Source organism: Pimephales promelas, chromosome 21, assembly GCF_988280905.1.
Source record: "Pimephales promelas chromosome 21, fPimPro1.hap1.1, whole genome shotgun sequence".
NCBI classification, from domain to species: Eukaryota; Metazoa; Chordata; class Actinopteri; order Cypriniformes; family Leuciscidae; genus Pimephales; species Pimephales promelas.
Window position 1 is genome coordinate 14,193,736 of NC_142789.1, and position 24,756 is coordinate 14,218,491.

At 37.3% G+C, this 24,756-nt stretch overlaps 1 protein-coding gene across 2 annotated transcripts in view; it reads left to right on the top strand.

Moving 5' to 3' along the window:
- The window catches only part of naaladl2 (N-acetylated alpha-linked acidic dipeptidase like 2), a 368,062-nt gene that overhangs the window by 255,354 nt on the left and 87,952 nt on the right, over positions 1–24,756 (top strand). For both annotated transcript variants that reach the window (XM_089124954.1, XM_089124955.1), the window contains exon 9: positions 947–1,075. In XM_089124954.1, the coding sequence (XP_088981080.1) occupies positions 947–1,075 (129 nt within the window). The remainder of the gene's footprint in view (positions 1–946; positions 1,076–24,756) is intronic.

Genomic DNA, 24,756 nt, shown 5'->3' on the forward strand with positions numbered 1-24,756 from the left:
ACAATGTCTCTCGAATTGCGAATGAAATTAGCGCTTAATCCCTGAAGCTACCAGACAGACAGTTCGGCACAAACTCATTGACTGTGAAATCTCCAGTCAATGAGTTCTGTCAACTCTTTTACGATTACCTATGAGTACTCATAGCCGAGTACTGTGCATCGCAGTGCTGTACCAAATGAGCTTTCAAGCAAGTTTACTTAGTCAGAAAAACCGTACATATGGAGCTGTACGCATGTATCATGCATATGCGAAAAATCACACATCTTCAATTAGTTTGAACATGAAATTCAGTGTGTTATCGCATTGTTTAAGTAAATCATGTGTAGTAACAAGACAAATTAGTATGTGTCCTTCATCACCCCTACATGACCTCTGGGTCATATTGTAGCCTACAATTTATGTATGTAAGCTGCATATTTTTATTATAGATTTAAGAATGATGCTATTTTTTGACAAAATAAACAACATAGCTTATAGAAATCCCTGGCAATGCTAAAAGTTGAGTTTAGCAGGAGGTCAAAAGCACTTCCGTTTTTCTCTTCCTCAGTTTTGACAGCTAAAATGAAGGAGGGAAAACAAAAATACTACAGATTAGCCTTGAGCAGCCATACAAAAGCTTGCTAACATGATCATCAGGCCATGAAGATTCAATCAGACAGATGGATGATTTTGGAGTGTTAATGGAATTATTCTGTTCGGCAGTTTATTCTAATCAGTACAATACAAACGTCATCATTAATCTTAAGAAGCCCCAAATAATGTCACAATAAATGTATATTTTTTGAGTATGAGGAAGACAATAATGGTTGCTATTATTCACAATGCTCATTTCACAAAATTGTATTGTCTCACTGGGGGTTTCTCAGGCATTATGTCAAAATATCAATCAACGATCTGACATTTCATCAGTTGGTTGCAGACAGCTTTGTTCTGTGTGTCTGTACAGGAGAACGCAGTGGTACTTCAGAGCAGGGCATTGGCTTATGTCAGCCTGCACAGTCCTGTCAAAGCCCCTGGATCCCTGCAGTCCACAGCATCACCTTCTCTTCTGCAACTGGCAGCTGTCACCCAAAAGGTATTTATAATATACATATATACATTTATTCATTTAGCTGACGTTTTCATCCAAGCGACTTACAATTGCTATATGTGTCAGAGGTCGCACGCCTCTGGAGCAACTAGGGTTTAAGTGTCTTGCTCAAGGACACATTGGTGTCTCACAGTGGATTCGAGCCCGGTTCTCTCACACCAAAGGCATGTGCCTTATCCAGTGTTGGGAAAGTTCACTTTCTACATGAAAAAGTTCAGGTCATAGCTCATACTTCAAAAAAATAACTAGTTCATTCATAGTTCATTTTTTCTTTTTTTGCCACAGCCCATATACAACCACAGACAACAATTATTTTATCGACGGGCAAAGTTTGCACAGAACTGTAAGATTTTTCCCATCCTCACCGACCTCGTCATAAAATCCATTTAAATGATCATACGACACCTCCTCGTTCGCTGCTTTGTCGACGGCGGCCACGGTGCGACACTGGTGTCTTGTGTTGCCAGATTTTTCGCTACACATTAAGGCCTGTTTACGTGTGTTTTAGCCGAGTTTTTGCCTGGAAGACCCTATAGAAATCTGGCACCCTATTGTACGAAGTTAAACTGAGAGAGTGTGCATTCACAGACACCAGAATGAACACGTTCACAGTAACGCTCATCAGGCAGTAATACAGTACGTTCAGTTCACGTTCGCCCAAAATATGAACGCGTTCAGGCACAACACTGGTCTTATCCACTGCGCCATCACGATATATACAGTATATATATATATATATATATATATATATATATAAATATATATATATATATATATATAAATAATAATATTCTTGTATATCCACTCGGACATGATACATGCAAATAGGACAGAATATAATCATCATATGTTACAGAAAACCTACAGGAATCCCAATTGTTGATTTAAAAATTCTGCTTTCCCATTGTTGATTAATTTCATGAAAAGAGACACCAGTGATTTTGCCAAGAGAGCTCACGTATTTATTTATAATTTTTAGAAGACATAGGAGGAAGAGACTATTTACAAACAGAGGTCTTTGTCATCTCTTCCTGTTTACCGAACAAAAGGGCTCAGTCTTTATACTACTGACCAAGAAAAAAAAAATTGCATCACCATAGTAACACATACATTACCAATGGAATGTAATACACATTACATTAACAATGGAATGTATATCCAATCCCGGTGGAAACTATAAACTGCATATACTTTCCGTCTCACTCCAATGTACATTCTCTCATGCAGTCTAACTTATCACAAAGTCTCCTACTGTAAAGTCTCTCTTTTTCCCACATCTACAAAACATTATAATTCACAAAATGCAATGATTACAAACGTTTATGTATGTATACAAAAAGAGATAAAACAGATAGATACAACTTCTGATTATGAATATTAATAAAAAGTAATAATAGTACTAAAAACAACATTTAATTAAGAGATGTTCAATCTTCACAAATCATCACTACCCATATGGTGCTGGAGAATATCTTGCTAGCTGTTTGGCCTTCCTATTATTCAGATCTACCCTTACAACAAATCTAAGCACACGCCCCCCATTAAAGTCATAGAACCGCTTAAAAACACAACATCTATCCACCCACAAAAATATTTGTTTGTTTGTTTTTTCATTTGGTTGCATTTATTGTCATGCGCTGCACGCAAGTATGACTGTTTTTGTTTGTTTGTTTGTTTGTTTTTTGACGTGATTTTAATCATATTTCAAGAAATTCAAGTTTTTTGTAACACTTTATTTAGGGTCCAATTATCACTAGTTGCTTGGGGTTCCGGTTATGGCGAGGTGCTAAGAGGTAGCTCTGGTGCTTGGTAATTAACACTACAATACCAACCAACACACACATATATATATATATATATATATATATATATATATATATATATATATATATATATTAGTTCAGGGAATCAAAATGTCTTGCAACGGTGGAAAAAAGATAAAACTAAGACTAGGGTGAAGAAACTAGCGATGTCTTGGTGTAACGGAGGCCAGCTAGTAGCTGCTGTGCAAGTAAACCTCACTCCTCTGATCTCGACAGATGCTGGAGGCTACAGTCTTTAGCCTCCTTGTTAGAGTGTCCAGCATTCACGCCAGAAACCCGGGTGGAGGGGTTACATTAGCAACTAGTGGAAGACAGCTGTGACTAGGGAGTAGTAACTTTGGGTGAAAATAACAACCTGGATATCATGAAAGCCATAATGTCCTTTCTAAGAACACATATATACCAACGGTGTGCAAACAACAATTGCGGAGGTAAGAAAGGAGATGCAGGAATGCACAGGGCGCATAGCATGTGCTGAACAACGTATTTCTGATGCTGAAGACAATGTTTAAGGGGGGGGGGGGGGGGTGATAAGGAGAGTCTTACTAAACGTTTCTGAATGATAGTTTGCTACATTTTTTAACTTTATACACATTGTTTAACACAATAGCATCTGACTGGCAACAATAGCAACTGACTGGCTAATAATGTTATACTCAAACAGCGTTGGCATTAGTCTTGATCAAATCGAAAATAACGTCATAAAGCATATATACATGACAAATATGTTTAAAAAATTAGTACTTATACAAAATTCAGGTCCATAATGTTTGTACGTGTTTGTCGTAGACACAAAATAGCATAACTAGTAGCCAAGTGGCTATAAAGCCAGCGCTGGCATTTGAAAAAAAAAAAAACACAAGGCTACGTCTGGAATTATACATGGAAATACATATAAAATGATTAAGTCTTAGCCTACTTACAGGTTGTGGCCCAACAACTGCTGCCTCTGGATTTAAAGTTGGAACTGCTTCATGTTTTAGTGACAGTTTCTTGTCGAGTCCGGTGTTGAATTTGTGGAGATTCTGGAAGCTGTCTTCCATAAAATGCGCAGCACAGAGAGCTAAATTACGATCGTCATTTTCAGGAACATAATCAAACAAATTGTATCCATTGTTGACGAAGTACAGCGTCCGTGGGAAGATTGAACACAGAAGACCTGACAGCTGCGTGAACACACAACACTCGACAACCTGCAGAAATATGGACATGCCCTTTTTTGCATTTTCCGGAGGGAGGGTTGATGCAAATGTGTGGGTTAGTGATGTCTAAAACCCAGCTGTAGTCCCAATCGAGTCATTTTTGTAGGCAATATACTTCCTGATTTTTAAAAGGCGTTATCTCTGCTTACACTGAACTTTCAGGGCTGCAAATTTGCAGATACTGTTCATGCACCAACAGCAACATTACACACCATTTGAAATGAAAAAAGTGAAATCGCAATGGTCTAATATCCTAAGTGAGCACATTGGAAAGCACTGTTAAAACTCTTTCAAACAAAGTGGATGATTTGTAATGCAGAATTCAACAGAACAATGTGAGACTGGTAGCCCTACCAGAGAAAGCAGAGGACCAGGAAATAGTTACATTTCTGGAGAAGCAGATGACAGAGGCTCTTGGAATGGAGTCACAGGAGACCTTGGTGATTGAGCGGCCACACAGAATCAGCACTCTGACAAATAACGACTTGCGCATGACACTAATTATGAATTTATTGAACGTCAAAGACAAGGAGCAAGTCTTAAATGCATCCAGAAGGGAGAAATCCTTTCACTTAAAACAGATCCCTGTATTCGTTCTTTACAGCAATGAACAAGTCTGTTTGCATCCAGTCCTCTCAGCTGGTATACACAAGATGCAACATGTCTATGACGACGTGCGAAAGGGGATTCATAAGCACAGAATCATCTTTCCAGCACGACTTTTCCTGCTGACACTTGGGGATGCAGACTTTCCAAACTCCGGATGAAATGGACAGATTTGTCCCGTCTCTTTGAAGGATCAAGGCAAACCTACGTATATATGGAAGAGGCTACTCCTTCAGGAAAATGTAACTGTAATATTGGTTTAATCCATTTTATATCATTTTCACTAAAGAGAACATGACAATTCTTTGTGCTTACCATTTTCCTTTAAATGGGAATACGTCTCATTTTGTTTTATATTCTCATGGCCAAAATAAGTGTTAATTTTCATGGTTACAAACAATTAAAAACTAGTTGCTTATTGGTATGCATATCACTAGGAGTTTATTGAGGCAAACGTCATTGTTAATAGTTATTAAATAGTGAGAATTGAGCCCTAATCTAAAGTGTGATCAAATTTTATTATCGGGCTGATAACGATAACATTAAAAGTGAACATATATTGGCCAATTCCAATATGGTAGCAAATATATTGTGCATTCCTACTAGAGGGCTATTATTTCATCCACAACCGCATCACAAAACGCATCATCTCTCCGCCATCCATTCGCACCAAAATTTTTGACCAATTTTCAAAACTGCATCCGCCGATTGGGCGATACAAGGCGCTCAGAATATCAGCAGTGAACTCCGTCTCTGATCGGCGCACAGGGACAAAAATAAATAAATAGCCTAAATTAACGGACGAAACTTGTCAAGGTGTTCGTGGAGGTTTAAGGTTTAGCAGCACATTTGTGATGCAGCATATTAGACGTACCCGTCTTGTGGTTGTCATGAACATAAACTGCTTCCAGGTAACACTTTTCTGACCTTCTATTTCCTTTGTTTTAATTCTCCTCTTTTGAGTTTGTCACGTACCTCCTTCGCCGGCGTTGCCATCCTTGGATAATAACAAGCAGTCTCTGCATAGGCTCTACTAGCTGCCTGATGAAAATTTGACTATTTCAAAGTGTGCTCGATTTTTTTTTTGTTGTTGTTATTTTTTGATGTGGGTATAGTCAGATAACAATACTTAACAATGTATGCATATATTTTTTTCTTTCATTTGATTGGTTCAACCGCCCACCACCCGCCCGAATTTAATTAAAATATTTTTTTTTGTCACGTCATCCGCCTGATCCGCGGCTATAACCGCCAACCGCACATCTCTAATTCCTGCATATTTCCTTTGTCTTTTCTGCTATTTTTAGAGCAAAAACAAGCATTTTAACAAGAAGGTGAATTAAATTAGATTCGTAAAGGGTGCCGTTTATATTTAAACTGACTTATTGACTGGAACACTTTGAAGTTGCAGGGAATTTCAGTGTGAATATTCCCATATGTGAATGCAGAATTGAGACGTATCCTCAACAAAGGGTTTGTATTTGAGGATTGTGCACCCCACGTCCTGCATAAAAACCTCTCTGCTGCATCTCATTCGCAGTGTACACCGAGTCTGAGTTATGCATTCAAATGGCATTTCCAATATTGTGAGACATAACTCATCTAACTTATTTAACCTTAATATAGCTCTAATAAGTTTCCAGATATATAGAGTGCCTTACTCTTTCTGACATGTGCATTTATGATTTGTGTGACTATATTGTAGTTTGTCTGAAATTATGAATAAACTGTGCAACACAACAGGATCGACTTGCTTAAGCTCTGTGTAAATTTAAGGCAACTTTTGGTTCGTTTTAACTCAAGTCTAACCTTAAGCATCAGGTAAGGTGCGAATGGAGCCACAGAAAATGTTAATATGTTTAAATATTCTCAATGTATCATTTGCTTTGTATAGCATGCTGTAGGTCAGAGGCCCTGATCCGATGACCATGTGCCCTGCTTTTTTTAACCAGACAATAATGTTCTTCATTAACCTAAATGCCAGTCCTCGTGTGACATTTCAGCCTAATAAAGTAAGCTCTGACCTGTACTGCTGCCACTATCAAAATCACTCCTGCAAAATTTCTTGGAGAGAAATGGTCTAAGTTCACTGGAATAATTATTTCCCTTATCACCAGCAGTCTGGCCATAATGTTTGGAAAGTAGTTCACTAGAGGAAAAAGATGAACTGATGGGACTGTGATTTGAAGTGAATAGGCAGAGAGGTCTCAGGATGGAGTTTTGCAAAATGGCTTCGGTATGCTTTGCATAACACTAAACACATATTCAATTTTTTATTGTACAGTTAATATCTATGGATTTCGTCTTAGCATGGACAGATCTCTGTTTGATTTTTCAATTGTGGAACGCAAGTCTGAAAGCAAATATTTTTTTTTTTTTATTTTACATGTTTTTATTCAATTGGCATACTTTCTGAGTCAACAAAGTTTTCAAAAATCTTTCTAAAGAAAAAGTGTTGAAAGTGCTACTTCTAAACTAAAGAAATAACGTTTTTATGAAGCAAAAAAATATTTGGTCCATTTAATAATGTTTTTGAATGCTGGAGCTTTTTTGATGGCCGTGTTTATTCACCTCAAATGCCATTGAAAGTCCATGAAGCCCTTTTGAGGTTTGCGATAAATTGACAGACAATGCTTGAGTGACCAGAATAATAAAATATACATGTATATTGGTTATGTGAGACTCCCAAGATCCTTTAAGAAAATGTACATATTGATCAAAACATTGACCATATCCTACATCCAAACCACATTAAATGTGAATGCACAACCTCCTGTTTATCCGATATGCTAATTCGACCCCCTATTGTGATCACAACAAAGAAGAAAACTGTTTAGCATCAGCACTTTTCTAGACTCTTTTCATTACATTCCCACATTGTCTAAAAGTCCACCTTCGTGGCCCGACGCCTCCCCACCAATCGTTTTCTGTCTCTCAGTAAATTGATAATGGCTCATGCTAATTGCTATTGTCTGGTCAGAGCTTTCGACGCGAAGATGCCCTCATTAGCATGCTAATTGAATGGAATACCATCCAATCAAATATGCATATGGACTGTTTGTGGATGAATGACTTCCAATTGACAGGTGCGATAAAAGAAAGGTTTGTTTTTATTTTTACGCAGTGATTGTTTCCCTCTTTTTTGTTGATTTGTCAAACTTTGACTGATTAAACAGTTACAGTTTAAGATTTTAACATCACAGGCTTTTATCCGAGTCCACAGTGCTATATTATTAACCAAATGATCAAACGTGAGGATTTTCATTGTAGTCATCGCTGTTTGTCCCTACGTGTCATAAAATCCCTCGCCTGCACTTACTCTGTTATATGACCTCTTGCCTCTAATTGTACATGCAGTTTTTTTCTGTCATCTTGGATTGCTGGAATTGTGCAATTTATCTTTTAAAGATGCTGTGTTGGAGGCATCAGGTATCCACAACACTTTCAATATTTTGAGACGTTTCAACAACACTATAAATCATGTTAGAGCTATGGAGGTAATACTTTCCACTTATCTTGCTTTGCAGCTGTCTTTGGAATAGAGATGCCATTGCAGTGATGTTTTGAATGGGTGCTCTGGAACCAATTATAATGAAGGAAGTACTTCTTTTGGGATTACGGAGTGAAACACAAAGTAAATTGAAAGACTTTTCATTGTTTAATTGGGTATTGTTGTAGCAGCATGTGCGAGTCTGTATATTTTAGACCGAAATTACATAATAAGAGAAAAGACGAACGATAAGGTATACGTTTTTGTGTGAGAAAACAAAGCAGTCTCATCCCAAGACGTCATACAACTGACGCTTTTGACCATACGTCAACATCCGCCGTGTTACCCTTTAACGTCATTAGATGACTATGTAATCCTAACCTTACCTCCAGACCTAAACCTATCCGCGTCATCTAACTGACGTTAAAGCTAAAGCGTCAGTTGGATGACGCCCCAGGGTCGTCATCTAACTGACGTTAAAGGGTACCCTAAAACGGCGGATGTTGACGTATGGTCAAAAGCGTCAGTTAGTTGACCTCTTGGGATGAGACTGTGTTAGAGAAAACCTACGAGTTTTGCCCTGATGTGGATTGGTGTAATTTGTAACATTTTTCTTAAGTTGTTCCCTATTGGCTATATGATTTATCCCTGTTAAGTTCATTGTTAATCTAATATGCTTTTTATCTTTAAAGAATTGAGATTATCAAATATATTATGAAAATGTACTGTCTAAGTAAAGATTTACGCTCATAGTGATCTCAATACTTTTATTTAATCTCAAAATTGCCATAACAGCTCTCATAACTGACACTCTTATGTAAAATTCTTTTATTATTATTGCAGATTAGGTTTTTAAAACCTGTTAAGCTTTGCGTAATCCTCTCTGAAATCCATGTCTATTGCACCTAAGTAAAAGTCAGTAGTCTCTTTTATATAATAATTTATTCAGACAGCACAGGAGTTATAGAGCTCGAAATGTAGGTCACAGTCACATGTACATAACTTTGCCACGAACAGAATGTCATACTGTTATTTATTTTTTTCGAGTTTAAATCAGATTTGTACTATGATTGTAAGGGTGAGACATGCTAGATGAGGATCAAGGCACGTTTCTTTTCTTTTTTTCTTTTCTACTATTATTCATGTGTTCCTAGCATTATACATCAACATATACCGTTCTCTCTGACAGATAAAGGACGCCACATCTTGTGCTCTTAGTAATAAATTTGGGATTTTGCTTCAGGTCACCTTGTATTTCTTCCCATGCTATACCTCATATTAGTTCCTATAAATCTGACCTATATAAAATCTGACAGCACAATTGTATTCAGATCTAAAATATGTTTAGAGAAAATAAGTATAGCATAATCCTCTTTGAAAAAGTCAATTTTGATTATAGCGGAATCCAGATTGCTACACAAGCAAATGCGTTTATCAAAGCCAATGTTATCTTTTGGTTTGCCTTTTTGCATTTAGGACCCGTACTCACTAGAGTTTACAATGGATGTCACATCAAAACGACATAGTGTAAAAAAAAAAAAAAAAAAAAATGTAAGTGACGATCCATAAGTTGAAGGCTCAATTTCCACTTCAATGTCACATCAAGTGCAGCATCAGAGCCAAAGTCCTTTCAAAGTGAGTCTGGTCACTCTGCGACCATCTTGGTAATGCACTCGGATGGCTATTTTTAGTCATGTGCGGCTCCTATGTAAATTAATTAAGGGTATCCATAAAAAAAATGTTTATTTGTTTTGTTTTTTTAAAGAGTGAAAGCTGAGCACAAGTTTCACAGCGGCAACCTTATAGTTATTACTATCGCAGTGTCATCAAACAAGATCAAACAATGACTTTGCAGATTGATGATTGGCTCTTTTATTTGGAAGGCGGGGCTTGCTTTACTAGAGCAGCCACACTCAAAAAAATAATTAACTAGGAAGGTTGTGCACTTTACATAATATATTTATATTTAGTTTATTTATAATAATTGTGTTTTTTTTACTTGAAATGTTTTTTTGTCTATGTAGTTATGTCTCAGTTTAATTGTACAAAATCCTAACGCATTGTCTAAACACAAACCATTAATGAAAATTCTTACATCCAGAGGGTGGCAGTATAGTGCGAGCCAACTGCCATTTTGTCCGAACCTAATTTTATTGTGTTCAATCTGCTTAAATATACGTACAATTTAAGTTAACTTAATCCATTTTTGCTGGATTACATGACTGATTTGTGTTGCATACTGAAACTGGGTGGTGCTTTTAGTTCCCAGCATGCTTTGCGTATGGTTGAATTCAGAGAGAATAAATGTTAAAATTAAGCGTTATTAATTATATATTATATATTGTTGTTGTTGTTTTTCTTTAGAAATTTTGAAAGGGGGGAGACTTGATAGTGTGTAACTGTGTTTAGTGTTAAATTACATTGGAATTATTAAACCATTAAAATTACAATAGATTAACAGTCTTCTCCATTGTGGAGAAGAGTGGAGCATTTTGTTTGGCTCTCGACTGATTTAAATATTTTCTATTGCATTGATTGGAGGAGCATGTAAATCTTAGCATTTAAGATGCTAATATGTGCTATACTGCCAGCAAATAGCTATAGTCTATCAATTTAATTATTTATCACTGAAATAAATGAATTATTAATGGATGAATGAATATAAAATAATACATGGCAGGGAGCCTTTAAAATTTCACGTTGAGACTACTTAAATTGGGTCACTTAAAATTACTTAATCCCATGATGTTGAAGTTACATGAACAAAGTATGTTTGTTAAACGTAATCCAGTTATGTGGTTATTGTGTTGCATTTGTTCCTATTTCTCCCATTCATTGTAATAGCACATCTCTTATCTGTCCTTCATCTGTAGTGTATTTTTTTTTCCTCACTGGGTTTACAAAGTTCATTTTGTTTTATTGTAACTTTTGTAATAAACATAGTCTAGCCAAATGTGAATTGCTGTTCTCGGGTAATCATCTGCCTCTGCACATATAATACCAACAATATTATATTTGCATTTTAACTCTGCAGAACTGGAAATCAAGCCACCTACATGTGTGTCATTTCATTTTCATTATCAATACACACTAACTTTCTTTTTACTCTTTGAGAGGCTCTTTCCCCAAGATTAAAAACATTCAAAGTTTTTCGGCTGTTTAAAATGGTCTGAAAAGCTGGGCTTTGCCTCAAACTCACTATAGGTGCTTGTCAAAACATTTGACTGACTACAACAAAATAAGAGTAGCTGAAAAACAAGGGTCTGACATTCTTGGAAACCCTGTGTGTGAATGATTACTGACCTTAGCATTGTCGTGATCAATACTGTAAAAAAAGCAATCGAAAGAACCAAGGATTGTGTTTTAGACTCACCCGCATCTGACAACCCCTACATCTGATAATGCAGCCCAGCATGCTTTTGTCATTCATACTGTTACCTGAATGCCTCCTCCTGCATCGACCGAGAGCTACTGATCTCACTTGAATTTATCTCCCGGTATAGCCAATCACACAGACACACACATAAACAGGAACAGAAGGCAAGGCCACTGAGGGTGGACTCTTCTGTGACAATCATGTGGCAGGACCGAATGCGCTGTTGCCCCCAGCAGTCCGTTGGGCTGTAACTCTTCATCCTGTGGCGCCACGGTTCTGTCACTCAACACTTCATAAAAACCCGCTCGGGTCCCCGGCACAATAACATCATCCACCATTCTCTAGATTAGACCCTTTTCACTGGGATTTCATCAAGATAATGCATGTTTTGTGTGCGTGCCATGACATACTAATTGCAAGCCATTAGTGAAAGCATTTGGCAAGCTTCAGAGGAAGGCGTCTTATGCATACAATCTTAGATTTCTGTAACAGTGAGGTCATTGTCACTCCACTCTGTTTAACACAAATAGGGCTTTCTGTTACCCACAATTTCTTCCTGTCTTTGTTTTTGAATGAAAGGAAGATAGATTTCTCTTTTGTGATTAATGAACATCGTCTTTTTTTTTCTTTTTAGTATGGTTCTAAAGGCGACACACTCATTCACATTTTTTTTTTATTGCTTACACATTAAAAGTGGTATTTGAGACGCACTCAGTGAAACAATAAACAATACACCTAATAAACCAAACCTACAAGCACATTATCTGCTTTATACTATAATTTGATAAACAAAACTTTTTGAAAAATGCCGTTTAAAACAGTTCTCTACATTATACACTCTTTCAAAACTATGAATGCTCTTGTGTTTCATTTGGAAAACACTGCCATTTAAATGCCACACTCATTTACCGATTACCTACACCCAAATGAGCATGTGTGAAAACACTTATACCTAATTTGTTCACTTAGAAATCAATACTCAGCGTTTTGATAATGAAATTATTTTTGATCCCCTTGATTTTCTGTTTATTTTGTAAAACTGAATATGCATAGTCACCTTTGCCTCAACACAGAATTTCAAAGCAGCTTCTCAATAGTAACAAATTCAAATTCTGCTGTAAATCAGCTCTCCAACAAGCCACAAGGCCCTATTTTAATGATCTAAGCGCATGTGCTAGTAAAACGACGAGAAAAATGGTCGGCACGCCAGGTCCATGGTCTAAAAGGGTTGTCCCTATTCTCTTAATGAGTTATGGTTGTTTTTAGGCTTTACGAGCAATAAACTAATCAGAGTGTCACCTATTTTCGTAAAAGTGCGCAAGCAGATCCTCTATGGGACAAGGCGGATTAATTCCACCATATCTTTATGTACACAATAATAATCTTTTACATTGTAATCCTTTTATTTTTAATATGTGGCATATTTGTGTGCTCATGTGCACACAAATTGTATCCCTGTACCGCGTTGTGGACCCGCCTATAAGCGCACATTTAAAGGGGTCATATAATGGTACATGCACTTTTACAAGTTGATTGTTCTGCAATGTGTGTTGTCAGTGCCTATACGCAACCATCATTCAATGATAATCCATCCGGTGGTTTTGTTTTTATCTCCTTATATGTTTTCCCCTGCCTCAAATCGAGCTGTTCGACCGTGTGACGTCACACGGTCGCACGCCCCTCCCGCGCTTGTTGATTGACAGCAGTGTTTCAACACAGATCCGCCCCGAGCGAGCTGTCATTATAGACTATAGTCCGTCATTGTTGATACACTGGAGCAGAATGGCGTCTAAGCAATTGTGTTGTTCTGTTCTTGAGTGCAATAACAAACACAGAAATCATTCTGATCATGTTCTTAAATTTGAACAGGGAAGGGAATATTCCCTATGATCAACGTCAATACTGTTTGCGCAAATCATTTCTCACCAGACTGCTTTATAAACGAGGATCAGTATAAAGCTGGCTTTGCTAAGAAGCTGCTGCTAAAAAAAATAATCGGTACAAACTATTTATGTTCCCTCTGCACCTAAAGTTTTATTAATCTTTATATTAATCTTTGCAAATCACGGGAAAAAAGTTTTTCATGACCATTAGTTGTAACGTCAATCTGTAGATCGAAGTAACATTACGTTAATAAACCATTCAGAAACGTCCTCAAGCCTTGATTGTCGAACTTCTTTGCGGTGCGACTCCGGTTCAAAATGATACGGTTGCACAGATGTGTCCTCAGAGACTCCCGCTGCCATTATCTCTCCAAAACCTTCAACTGTTGTCAAGGCAACACTCCACATGTGTCCACGCCCGCAGAACAGAGGGGCGGGGTTTATTATTTAAAGGAATATGCACTGAAACGGAGTGCTGAAAACAGGAGGTGATTTTGACCAGGTAAAATGGTGTTTTCTTAAAATACTAATGAGAATTTTTAATAAAGGTATATTACAAAGTTTTCATTTAGACCCTAAACATTCATATTAACTTGTACAAAAATGGCATTATATGACCCCTTTAAATCATTATCGTTGGCGCAGTCTGTTGCTTCAAAATAGCAAGGCGACACCAATGCGCCTGAACACACATAGGTGCAAATGCATTTGCTATTTAAACAACATTGCGCAGGATCTGAAAATGATAACTGCGTTAGGTTGAAACTAGTAAAAACACCTGTGTTGCGTCATTACTCAACTCATGTCTTTTAAGTGTTGATTCAGGTGAGTTCAATAACTGTAAAGTTCATCAATTGTTGATACATAATGTATATACAGTGTATTTGTGCATGCGCGTGTGAGTACGCAACGCATTCTCACCCAATGGAGTCACCTTTTGTCCATGCTTCAATATTCGACACCCTTTTGCGTCAGTTACATGACGCGATCCCACAGCATCATTTAACTGACGCTAAAGGAAAAGCGTCAGTTAGATAACGCGGGTAGGTTTAGGTCTGGGGTGGGGGTAGGTTTACACGCGATCCTAGGGCGTCATCTAACTGACGCTAAACGGTGCCTAAAGCATCAGATATTTAAGCATGGTCAAAATGCTTCCCAAAGTGTCAGTTAGGTGACCACTTGGCGGTGAGAATGGGCTGGAGTGCTATGACTGACACCTGCACACTCCATTGGACACTGAACATGCAATAGACTGTAGATAGTAGTGTTTTGCATTTGTCATATCCGTGTGTAGTTTGGTAGTTTGGTGTATATGGGTAATCATTTGATGGATTGCGTGTAGAGTTAAATAAGCAAAAACACCAGTTTTAGAAGAGTTAAGATAGTTTTGAATTCAGTGTTTTTGCAAGAGATGTGTGATGTTTGTGTGTAGAGTTTCGAGAAAAGGAGCCATACAGTAGTTTCAGAAAGTGTGTGAACAATGAAAATATGGTTTAATACTACAGATGACTATAAATTCCCTTGTCATTTGAGGAGTAACATAAAGCTTATATAATAAAATGTTAGTGATACTTATGTAACTGTCCGTCACTTATTTTCTTTTGCCAAACAATTATAGTTTTCTTCAAATCTGCCAGTTATGGTGGGTTTCAGATTCCGTAACAGCTTTGGCCCCTTTTGATGCATCGTCAACATTGTTCAGCATTCTCATTGGTTTGCTGGCATGTGGGTGATTTCATGCCCAAGGAAAGCTGTTCACAAATGTGCTGTTGCTGCCAAATCACAAATTGTGTCACAAAACTAAATCAAGCTGAAAGAGTCAAAACTAAAACATGTTTTGTAGTATTTCAGTTTCTCAATAGGGGTTTATTATTATTATTTACCAAAAAAATGAATGAGCCATTAGACCTACTGCCACTGAGTTGTTAATCACGTAATAGCATTTCAGGCATGACGACTCTCGGGATAATTTATAAAACATTAATGAAAATGAAATGTACATAGGTTTGGTTTTGGCAGACGAGTATGACTTGCTTCTGCTAAATGCTCAGAGCATAAATGAAAGGAAACATGTTGATGCGGCTAGAGAGAGGCAAACCCTCCTCAAGCAAATCTAGGCAGGCGGTGCTGGCGAGGTGGAGGGCTAGAAAGAGAACTCCCTAAAAACGTGCAGAAAATGCTGGGCGTGTCGCATTCTACTTTTTCCGAAACGCTAGGGCGGTTGCGCTCCGGTTGGTTCTTGTCATGTGACCTACTGTGTGGTTATGGTGCGCTTGCGGCATTCTGAAAAGTTGAGATGTTTCTATCTCGATCCGGAGCGGACGCGTTTGGAAAAAACGAGCGCGTCGCACCGCGTCCGCGTCGCTTCCATTTTGAGAGCACATACCGCGCGCCTACATTTGAAATAACGAACTTGAGCGCGCAAAAGACGTGATATGTGAACAGGCCCTTAGTGTGCAGTAGGGGTGTAATGGTACACAAAAATCACGGTTCGGTACGTACCTCGGTTTTAAAGTCACGGTTCGGTACGTTTTCGATACAGCAAAAAGAAAGAAATGCCAGAGAAATTTCCTATTTGTTTAAAGAATTTTTTTTTTTTTTTAAATAAGTGTGAGTTCATAATAAGTGTGATCTTCAGGTTTATAAATAGGGGTCATCTTTGAAGGATGAACAAATAATGTTTTGGTCATCACATTAAAAATAACATTTAAATATATATTTATTTATATAATATTTGAAGTTTTAAGTGCTGGAAAAAGATGTGTGAAGTACTTGAAAGCATTTCACCATTCCAGCCAAACTGGTTCCAGTTAGTGTTACTATATTAAATCCATGGTGAATGTTGCTGGTCTGTGGACGTAAAGTACTAGTTCATTCACGGCACAATGTTTCTCCTGGTTTCCATGACAGCGCTGTTTGATCTAATAGAGATCTACGGTTAATAACGGAGAAATGTGAATCCATCTCACTAGATCTGGCAGCGATGTTATTACCTCAGTGGCGAATTCAAATGTTTTCTTTACCGGATCTCTTAGCGCTGTGTGGTAACAGTGTTGCTTGATCGAGATCGGCTCGCGCTGCACAGATGTTGCTGGTCCGAACTGATAAACGATCCGTGAAGCACATAACGAGTAGCGCAGTTTCGTTCTGCTTTCATTACCCTTGCCATTTGGATGTTGCGCAACGTTGTGTTGGCCGCGTCAGCACGAATTTTGCCGGCAAGAAAAATGGTCCAAGCAATCGTTCGGTTTGTATGCGTACCAAACCGGAAGCCTCGAACCGAAACGGTTCAATACGAATACATGTACCGTTACACCCCTAGTGTGCAGTGATAGTGCATTCTTTTGGATGCGTTGAGGTTAGGGACACAGAAATGAGTATGTAAAAATCGATAGGCTGGTATCATAGCTTTCAAATGAACCAATCCAAATGTGGATGGAGTTGGCTGAACTATTCATATGTGTTTGTGTAGAGTATATACATATATTATACGTATACTTTGATTCTTTTCAAGTTCACGCGAACATGATCTTAAAATATCTCAAATTATTGAACATATGGAAGCCTGTCTCAACTTCACAGTATGATTGGTTGAGTTCTACCAATAACTCATTCTGCTTGCATTCCCAATCGTGTCTGTTTTAGCACTTTTTTTAGTAGTTTGAGAAACAGAGTTTGGAAACACAGCAGTGATTGCACACTCCCATTTCGCCACTGGCAGAAACATAACATTTCTTTCATTTAAGAGTTTCACTTTTATGTCTAACTTCACTTAAACACAATCCAGTGCCCATTACTCAGTAATAAAAAGGAGCTCCTCTTTGTCTCTTACAGTATATGTTGCAAACACTAAACACTAAAATGTAGTCACTAAACCAAGGGGTTATTCCTCGCAGAATGAAATGAAATTACTTCTGTAGCAAAATGCAGCTCACATTGTGTATATCAGTCATGCATTCCCTCAGATTTGATTGCTTACGTTCACTGTAATGATGCCTGGGCAACAACAAAAAAAGACATGTTTACTTCTATAATGAGTTTTGTAGCAATTTGCGGACCATTTTCCAGCCAACTGCAATGCATTCGAAACACCACAGTGCCTTTCACTAGATTAAGTAATTTACTTGCATTAACCATCTTAGATTTGTGCTTAACCACACAGAGATCTCATCGATTGAATAAAGAGCACAGCACAGGTGATCACAGATGTTGGAGAGCATTCATCACCATAGCATGTGCGGAACGGCCAGGCTCTTCTCCCACACCGGGGGCCACAGTGTGAATTCAGGCGCTCCGTTCCTGTATTAGTGATGCTGTCTGCACAAGCACATGGTTTATCACTTCAGCTGGCAATCAATTAGTTCCCAATCAATAGCCTCTCGCTGGCCAACAGGCAACAAATTAGCGGCCTCTCTCCTCTCGCACTACACTTGTTTATCGCCTGGACTTGTTTTTCATCAGGAATCTAACCTGCTCCGCTGGAAGCGAAAGCTCAAAGTTTTGCCACGTGCATCCAGGTGTTTAAGTAAACAAATATTTTATGGGAAAAACATTTAAGCCTTTTTAGTACTAGACAAATGGATGTTTGTGTGTTTAAAAAGGGTCACTTAGAGGGAGGCACAAAAACAGAGTACACACTAAAAGCTGTTAATTACTGGTATTCATTTAGAAAGCAGTGATGTCCATTTCTCTCATTTAAAGTTAATGACTAGTTGCTGTACAACTGGAGAAATTCTTATTCAGTGGTGGTGTTTCACAAAAAAACTTATAGGATATGGCATTATTCCCCCTGGCCATACAACAAAGTCATTCCCAATTAACCACATTATATCTAAACAAAATGTGTAAAAATAAATAAATAAATAAATAAAAATAAAAAAATCCACCACACTAAAAGAGAAACATTTTTCGGGACCTTTAAGGTGTGTTTAAAGTTTTTTTTTTTTTTTTTTGTGTCCTTAAAAAATGAATACGACCTCACTTTGTGTCAATCACGTTTACACACTGAATCCAATACTTTCGTCCGTTATAAAGTACTTCAATTGACAAAAAAACAGGTAAAAAAACTACACTACCCACAATCCTGAATCCAGAGAATCCAATCAAGAGAAGTCGCCGTTAAGATCGTACAGCAGAGCCCATCATGAGAAACGTCCCATATTCCTATGAATTATCCCTAGGAACCTACCAATATTCAGATCTGTTCTTCTAAAAACTATTTGGATTATCTTTAAATAAACTTTATCATGAGTTGTTTTCATTTTTCACCTTTTTTGTCTGAATGCCAGGGTACGGCAACTGTCATACTCTGTCATCCTTGAACTCCACCCCTGGTCTTATTTATTTTGTAATTGCCACTGCAGATACTTTCAGACAATCTCAGTATTACTGTTTCAATTTAAATTGGACGCATTAGGCAAGAAAGTTGCTCATCCATTTGTCTGTCCTCTCATGTTAAAAAGCTCCAGTGCGCCACCATCTGTGCAGCAACTGCAAACCTCTCACATTATCCACAGTGACACCCATCTTGTTGTTTTTGTTAAATAATCTGTCTTATTCATCTATTTTGTCTCTTCTTTTTATAAATGTATCAGCAGTTCCAATTCCACTTCTCTGCAAATGTAATTTCCAAAGGTCACCTTCTCTGAGAATAAATTATCTCCACAATGCAAGGTCATTCTCCGTCTTTCAGAACGAGATAACAGTTTTGTTCACATATTTGCCCCTCTCTCTCTCTCGCTCGCTCTCTTCACGCAGCATGCTCTCTGTTCACTGTCATTTTATCTTCGTACTGTGAGAAATTTTAGTTCAATGGCATGATTTGTCAAATACAAATATTTATTGTGCAGATGTGCAATTATCTCCGGTACCTCTTACTGTATGCAGTGATTTCGCCATTCATTGTTTCAGGGAAAAAAAAAAAAAAAAACAGCTTTAGCACACAGCCTCTAACTAAAAGGTGAATAATGGGAAACATTTAGGATAGTGTCTAGCCATTCTTGGTTTTATGGACAATTTTAATGAAATCTATAAAATAAACTCTCATGAAACACTCATGTTATTTTAATTTATCCAAAAATGATGACCAGCAGTGTACAAACTGTGCATCTGGAGAATTCTATATAGACAGTTTATGTGAAGTCATGTAATTTTTTAACTCTGTAAAAATAAAATAAATTATAAACTGATAATAATAATAATATAATAATCAGATGTATTATTTAATTTTTACAAAGTTATAAGCTTAAAATAAAGGAACGCATGGTAAGAACAACTGTCTTTAAATTGAAATTAAATTGCCCTGAAACACTAGGACAAAAGCCTGTTGTTGAAGAAACTCGGTCTATGCCTCTGATCTTTCCCAAATATTTTGTGCACGTGTACAATCGTTCTTGTTGCTAACTCTGATCATGTGGGTGGCATGTAAGGATGTGGATGTTCTCAGTCATGGGATCAAAGTGATCACAATGGCATGGTAAAAGCCTGCTCATTTGCTAATGGACTTTAGGCAGTACTGTTTGTTTCACATCAGCTGAGTGGACGAGCAGCTTCATTTGCTGTGGCTGTCTGCCAGTGCATCTCTTTCTCTCCTCACTTACCCACAGGTCTATTCAAGCTCAAATATATAAACAATGATTTTGCCATCTCGTTATCATTGCAGACAGAGAAATTAAATATTGATTCTCCTCACGGGGAAAAGGAATTGCAGGGCAGAAATTACCTATTCTCCCTCTTTTTCGCCGCTCCCAAGCTGTTTCTGCTGTCACATTTTACCTCAGGAATTTGTGGCTAATTTTGACTTTAATGGCTTTTGCTGCCTATGAAGATGGAGTCCACTTTTTTTTTTTTCAGAACGAATCACTGAATGTTACAGTAATCCATGCACAGCGCAAAAATAGACACACAAGGGAGAATAATGTGTTATATACTGGGGCAGGTTATTGTACAAATCATTTTGCCACATTATTGATATTAAAGTTGCAGTCCGTAGCTTTTTTGGGGTTAAAAATGATACAAAATACATATTTGAGAAAATACATAACCAGACAGTGTTGAAAACTTTCTGCTTGTCTTAGCTCGATTCAAAGCAGTAAGCTTGTAAGAATGTTTTTAATTCCAGTGGTACTGGTGGGTTTCTGTAGGAGATTCGAGCATGTCTTTGCGTCGTTACATCTGTACACATAAAGAAGAGTCTCGGCTAGTAGGCTATATTGAGTCATTACGTCACATCTGTACACATAAAGAAGAGTCTCGACTAGTAGGATATATTGCGTCATTACGTCACATCTGTACACATAAAGAAGAGTCTCGGCTAGTGGGCTATATTGAGTCATTACGTCACATCTGTACACATAAAGAAGAGTCTCGGCTAATAGGCTATATCGAGTCATTACGTCACATCTGTACACATAAAAAAAGAGTCTCGGCTAGTAGGCTATATTGAGTCATTACGTCACATCTGTACACATAAAGAAGAGTCTCGGCTAGTAGGATATATTGAGTCATTATGTCACATCTGTACACATAAAAAAGAGTCTCGGCTAGTAGACTATATTGAGTCATTACGTCACATATGTACACACAAAGAAGAGTCTCGGCTAGTAGGCTATATTGAGTCATTACGTCACATCTGTACACATAAAGAAGAGTCTCGGCTAGTAGACTATATTGAGTCATTACGTCACATCTGTACACATAAAGAAGAGTCTCGGCTAGTAGGCTATATTGAGTCATTACGTCACATCTGTACACATAAAGGAGGAGTCTCGGCTAGTAGGCTATATTGAGTCATTACGTCACATCTGTACACATAAAGGAGGAGTCTCGGCTAGTAGGCTATATTGAGTCATTACGTCACATCTGTACACATAAAGAAGAGTCTCGGCTAGTAGGCTATATTGAGTCATTACGTCACATCTGTACACATAAAGAAGAGTCTCGGCTAGTAGGCTATATTGTGTCATAACGTCACATCTGTACACATAAAGAAGAGTCTCGGCTAGTAGGCTATATTGAGTCATTACGTCACATCTGTACACATAAAGAAGAGTCTCGGCTAGTAGGCTATATTGAGTCATTACGTCACATCTGTACACATAAAGAAGAGTCTCGGCTAGTAGGCTATATTGAGTCATTACGTCACATCTGTACACATAAAGAAGAGTCTCGGCTAGTAGGCTATATTGTGTCATAACGTCACATCTGTACACATAAAGAAGAGTCTCGGCTAGTAGGCTATATTGTGTCATAACGTCACATCTGTACACATAAAGAAGAGTCTCGGCTAGTAGGCTATATTGAGTCATTACGTCACATCTGTACACATAAAGAAGAGTCTCGGCTAGTAGGCTATATTGAGTCATTACGTCACATCTGTACACATAAAGAAGAGTCTCGGCTAGTAGGCTATATTGAGTCATTACGTCACATCTGTACACATAAAGAAGAGTCTCGGCTAGTAGGCTATATTGTGTCATAACGTCACATCTGTACACATAAAGAAGAGTCTCGGCTAGTAGGCTATATTGTGTCATAACGTCACATCTGTACACATAAAGAAGAGTCTCGGCTAGTAGGCTATATTGTGTCATAACGTCACATCTGTACACATAAAGAAGAGTCTCGGCTAGTAGGCTATATTGAGTCATTACGTCACATCTGTACACATAAAGAAGAGTCTCGGCTAGTAGGCTATATTGAGTCATTACGTCACATCTGTACACATAAAGAAGAGTCTCGGCTAGTAGGCTATATTGTGTCATAACGTCACATCTGTACACATAAAGAAGAGTCTCGGCTAGTAGGCTATATTGTGTCATAACGTCACATCTGTACACATAAAGAAGAGTCTCGGCTAGTAGGCTATATTGAGTCATTACGTCACATCTGTACACATAAAGAAGAGTCTCGGCTAGTAGGCTATATTGAGTCATTACGTCACATCTGTACACATAAAGAAGAGTCTCGGCTAGTAGGCTATATTGAGTCATTACGTCACATCTGTACACATAAAGAAGAGTCTCGGCTAGTAGGCTATATTGTGTCATAACGTCACATCTGTACACATAAAGAAGAGTCTCGGCTAGTAGGCTATATTGTGTCATAACGTCACATCTGTACACATAAAGAAGAGTCTCGGCTAGTAGGCTATATTGAGTCATTACGTCACATCTGTACACATAAAGAAGAGTCTCGGCTAGTAGGCTATATTGTGTCATAACGTCACATCTGTACACATAAAGAAGAGTCTCAGCTAGTAGGCTATATTGTGTCATAACGTCACATCTGTACACATAAAGAAGAGTCTCGGCTAGTAGGCTATATTGAGTCATAACGTCACATCTGTACACATAAAGAAGAGTCTCGGATAGTAGGCTATATTGAGTCATTACGTCACATCTGTACACATAAAGAAGAGATCGGGTTGATGTTCCTGTGGACCTAATCATGTCTGAATGAAAAAAATAATTGTTGTGTTTAGTCCAAGTGGCAACATTTTAATCTGAAAGATGAAGCCTATACCCGGAAGTGAGAAAAACTGCAATGCATCTTAGAGGCCGGTCCCAAAAGGGAGCAAATATCCATAGACGTCATGGTAAAATATTCGTTTTCACAGCATAAATTCATATGTTTACAGGTTGGTCCCATGGACTTTTATTGTAATCTTCAATATGTATGCCTGACAACTGTGAGGGAGGTGATTTTTTTTCTAACTCGTTAGTTTAGATCGTGTGTAGATATAAAATGTACGATAAATAAAGGCGGTTAACTTTGATTGACAGCTGATAATTTGACGTCTCGGCCATGATCTGACACAACACATCATACCACCTCTGTATCCTTTCTGAACATTTATATTTTGTATTTCTCAAGATTTCCCAGTATGGCGCCGCCCATACCCCCCATAAACAGCCTCAAACCCGTTCTTCAGAAAGTCTATGGGTGACGTCACAGACGCTTTGTCCATATTTTTTTACAGTCTATGGTTTAGTCGGGCAAACTAACTCTTTACAAGAACAATCATAAGGTGCATCATATTATCTACATCTTATTCACCTCATTCTTATTGTTTTTAGAATAGCAATATGTAAGAACAATAGTAACTGTGTTATCGGTTGCATTATTGGGTTTGTTCTTTTGTTTATTGTTTATTTTTGTTTGTTTGTTAATTTTTGGTTGGTTGATGAGGCATGCTAAACTGATAAAGCTCCTAAATCAGAGAGTATGAGTATGAAATTCAGCATGTTACTGAAACCTATTGAACGTTTTTATAAATTAATATCATGAAAGCCTGAATAAAATGCCCCAAAAGGGCAAAATATGACAATGCTGCATTACTGTAGTACACAAACGTGTTTTGTCTTATAACCTAAAAATTGATTTGTTGGGTAACATCTAGTTTTGATCAAGTCAAAATATTACTCAATCAACTTGATTCTGAGTTACACAAAAGTAGAAATAACTCCTTTAAAAACAGCTTTAGATATCCCCTTTTTATATCAGATTTTAGAAAGATTTTAACAACATTACTTTCTCCTGAGGACGTAATTTTACATAAATATTTTCTCCAAATAAATAATAATTATTTTAGAAATTCATAAATAAATGCATGCATTTATTAATAAGATATTAATATGTATTACAGATTTTAAATTAATATTGCATCAATATGCCTTTTTCATAGTGAAAGATTTATTAGAAATATTCCATAAGCCTCTGACATATCTCTCCTTACTTCTACACCCGAAAACCAAGTCTGGCCTCTTTCTTTCAACTAAAGTCGCAGGGGGGAATAAGCATGCTGCACATTATTTATTTTTTTATTTTATTTTATTTTATTTTATTTTATTTTATTTTATTTTATTTTATTTTATTTTATTTTATTTTATTTTATTTTATTTTATTTTATTTTATTTTATTTTATTTTATTTTATTTTATTTTATTTTGTTTTATTATTTCATTTTGTTTTATTTTTATTTTTGTCTAAGTACAGTCTTTTTTTTTTTTTTTTTTTTTTTTTTTGCATAATTAAATATAATTTAAACCGTCAAAAGTTAAACCGTCAAAAAAATCTGTTCTGGATACAATTTGTGTTTGTCTGTGTGTTAAATAAGTTGTATTGTGAAGCATGTAACAAAATAGTTTTGTTGTTCCTCAGCTGTAGACACTGTAAGTCCAGTAGCTGCTGTTTTATGTTTTTCAGAGCCTGTCTGATATGAATTACTCTGATATGAATGACTCTAATGACTGTTTTTGGTCACAGTTGATTGTAACACTGCAGTTTG